This window comes from Malania oleifera, chromosome 1 (assembly GCF_029873635.1).
Source record: "Malania oleifera isolate guangnan ecotype guangnan chromosome 1, ASM2987363v1, whole genome shotgun sequence".
Taxonomy (NCBI): domain Eukaryota; kingdom Viridiplantae; phylum Streptophyta; class Magnoliopsida; order Santalales; family Ximeniaceae; genus Malania; species Malania oleifera.
Window position 1 is genome coordinate 84413630 of NC_080417.1, and position 3907 is coordinate 84417536.

Genomic DNA, 3907 nt, shown 5'->3' on the forward strand with positions numbered 1-3907 from the left:
TACTGGTAACATAGCATACGCGAAAGCAAACACCCATTCAGACTCCTTCCTAATATTCTCTTCAAGCAGCTTTCTATTAAAATCCCAAAGCATAGACACCTTCCCACCTTATCTTCAAATACCCTCTCAGAAAATGTAACAATGATCTACACCAGTTTCAATTGTTGTTGTGAAATTGCAATAGTGGCTACAGCCCTAAGTTCCTGGCAACTTTCAAGTCAAGCCCAAAGTATGAATGGTAAAATCCAGTGGACAATCAACGGTGATAACCTGAAGTTTTTATAGACAGTATATTGCCACAAAGTTCTTCAATAATTTTAAAAAGAAAATTATGTACATGGGAATACATGTAACCCATATAGCATAGAAATCATCACCAACGCAGTTAATGGGCATACTGAGTTCAATATATGCCAATAGCACCCTTCACATGAGAAAAATTAAGAATCAGCATACTTCACTGTCATCTTTGAATATCAGAATAATCAGAAAATATTACTGTATACCCTGTTGTATGGGATGGCTCAGCAGAATATGTGGAAATATGACGGTACAGTTGCACGCCAGTAAGAAATGAAAATAATAGGTTTTTACATACATCAAACAAAGCACACCACTCAAGAATGCCGAATTTGGTCTCCAGATGAATTTCTGCATAATTGAGTATCAGAAAGAAATCCTCTCATTTGTTATTCAAAACATATGAAACAAAAGCAAACAGCAAAAGATACCAACATTATTTAGTGACAATAGTGACCAAACCAGCAGTATCTCCCTCCCCCCTCGCATTCCTCCTCTTCATTGTCACCCCTACTGTAAATCCACCATAGAATATTTGTCAATGAGTTCCCATCATCATGCCCATTCAAGGTTCTAATCTTTTCCAATGCCCGTACTTCATTGTAAATCCCTTCAAGGGCATAGACAAACCCTTTCCAACCATCTCCGACTCCCTCTCTTTCTAGAGCTGGCAACGCCCAGTCAACAAGCTGCCTTACAAACGAAGTGTGGGAAAACAAAATCTCTGTGATTGGCAACAAAGGCAACACCTGAATTCCCAATCTACACTCCTTCCACTCAGCAGGAGCAAACCAAAGCCCACTGTCCCTCTTGTTAGCCCACAGAACACCCACAACTCTGTTTTCGCTGGTGAAGTCCTCCTCATATATATTATCTCCTTCTCTTACATGCCACCATGTTTGAGCTGATTGAATCTCCATTGCGGCAAGTGTTGATCCAATGGCCACAAGGTGAGTGTCTCCATATGCAAGTCCCATCAAAGCTGCCGAATAGTAAGCATTCACTGCTTCACTTGTGCTCTCCTGATTTCGCCCGTCAGCAAACTCGGTCAGCCCTCCAGCCCAAGAATGCAATTTCCACAGATCAAAACATCTCAAACGGGTATAATTTCTCCTACCCAAGTTCATAAAATCTGCCATAAGTGAATAAGCCTGAGGCCTATACTTCCTCCCCCATGCCGGGTCTATTTTTGCGAGCACTGCTATGGCATAAAGAAAGTAACCCAAATGATAATGGTGATCATTGAAGATTCCAAACCCAAAATCAGCCCCAGAATCAACTGCTCCTTGTTTAGAGACAATCCCACCCCATCTTTTGTCATACAAGAAACCATTACCAATAAAAGTCCCTTCTAACCATGGCTCAATTGTATCCTTCAAGAATTTCCTTACCACCGGAATCACCTCGGGAAAACCCACCTCTTCTGCTATCAACACCAACCTAGCTGCTCTTGCTATCAGTTTCCCATAAAAATAGGACGATGTTGTTGATATCGCTGTTGAATTCAAAGCTCCAACATCCTTGGTGAGAGCTGAAACAATTTCAGGAAATGCTTCCTCCTTGACCCCTCTAATTGAGTGCCAGGATACTGAAACAGGGTCCAATTTTAACGACCAAGAATCTCCAACAACACCCACAAGCTCACCATCAATGCTTTGATACCGGAAATCATCCAAGACAGTAATTTGGTCTTTCCCAGTTGACAAGAGCCGCAGATGGAGAGGGTGGGCAAGCATAATCAAATCCCCCCATCCTTTCTTGTCCCATTTATACTCCAAATGAAAAGGCTTGGAGAATATAGCATCGCCCGAGATCGGATAGCATGAACTGTATTGATCAAGGATCGCTTCATGCTGTGACTGAGAATTCGGCAATATCGCAATCCGAATTATACCCGAGAAAACCCCAGATGAAATCTTTGATACGTTGTGGGTTAAATTAATCGGCGAAGATGTATAGATTAGCCATGTCTGGTTATTGTTAAGCGTAACGGTGTACTTGGTAAGCGAATTATTGGAAGAAACGGAGAGAATAGCGTGGATGGTTGAGATCGAAATTGCAGTGCCGCGGGTGACGGCGCAGGTCAGGAAAGGGCTTCCCCGGACGAGGAAGAATTGAAGGTTAGAATCGGGCAGGTCTAACGTGACACTGAGGTCGCTGAAAGAAGACACAACGTGGGTTCTGTGTGAATCTGGGCTGGGCCGGTCCGAAGCAGAGATGGTGAGATCAGCGTTGAAAATTTGGTAAATGAAGGAAGAGTTGGAGAAGCGAGATGGGTAGCAGAGAGAGAGGCCGGAGGTAGAAGATTTAACGAGATATGGGTGTATGTATTCGGGCTGATCACCATTTTTGAGGACAAAGTTCTGGAAGAAGGAGTTCGTGGGTAGCGGAGCAGAGAGAAGGGTGTGAGAGAAAAAGGGGGAAGGGTCAGGAAGGACTGCGGACTTGGTCTGGGGGAAGAGGAAGGGAGAGTTTACCGAGTGTTTCTGGAACAGCGGTGACATTGTGGGAAGGGAGGAGGGCTGTGGCGAGAGAGGAGCTGAGTCAGGTGAAGGCAGAGGCTCAGTTTGGGGTTTATAGGGTTTGCGAGATTTTTTGAAACTCTTGGTGATTAAGAATTTGACTCGACGTTTGATCTTCTTCAGCATGGCTGTGATGCAATATGTTTAAATAGAGACAGGGTCGGTTGTGATTTTGTTGGGGAGTTGACTATTGAAAGAGGGATGATGGTTCGTTGGGATTGCTTAGGGGGCAGATGAAGATGGAAGGAAGAAGATTGGACTAAAGGGGAAGCCGCATGTGGCAAAATTTGAAAATTGGGGTGCTTTGAGATTGGGAGATCTCATCTCTATAACAGGTCTCATAGGCTTGGAGTAGGATGTGTTAACCGTTAAGGAAGGCATCTTCTTGAAATGTATGGAAAGCAAGACTGTGATGCCATCTTCTTCGAGATTTTATATTTATGTTTGATTTTCATAATTTTGCCATCTAAAATTCAAAAATTGTGAAAATAAGGCCTATGTACTTAAGAATTCAAAAAACAGTTTTTTTTTTTCCTTAAAAAAATAAAAATAAAAAATAAAAAATTTCATGTGATCCCATTTTCTTCAAGATTTAATGTTTATGTTTGATTTTAAGAATTATGCCATATAAAATTCAAAAACTGTGAAAATAAAGACTATGTTGTTATGAATAATTAGTGTTTGTCACTCCCTATGCATCCGTCCCTTCATGTTCCTCATGCCATCATTATGATGGATGTCCATCCACATGCGCCATTAAATAAGAAATCCCTTATCTGCTGCTCTTCCCATGGTTGTATTAGATTAGAAGGAGCAGATGACGGAAAAGGTGTGTAGATAAAGAGAAGAAGAAAAGAAAAGAAATTAGAAAGAAAGTAGAGAAAGAAAAGGAAGAGAAATAGGGAGAAGTACAAAAGGAAAGGAATAGGGAGAAATATAAAAGAAGTGGGAGAGATATTTTTATATAAGGCTAAATCCATATTGTAATTCCTCTTGAAATAGTGAAAGTTTGATCCGATTTGTCTGTGGAGTAGGTATATCTGAATCACATGAAATCTTTGTCTCGTTTTATTTAATTTTTCTAT

The 3907-nt window shown here is 41.2% G+C and overlaps 1 protein-coding gene across 1 annotated transcript; it reads right to left on the minus strand.

The window, feature by feature from the left end:
* Positions 1-535: 535 nt before the first annotated feature.
* Positions 536-3305, minus strand: LOC131159787 (glucan endo-1,3-beta-D-glucosidase 1). The gene has a single exon (XM_058114960.1). It carries the CDS (start codon positions 2946-2948, stop codon positions 741-743), a length of 2208 nt encoding a protein of 735 aa, XP_057970943.1. The 5' UTR covers positions 2949-3305; the 3' UTR covers positions 536-740.
* Between the last annotated feature and the right edge of the window lie 602 nt (positions 3306-3907).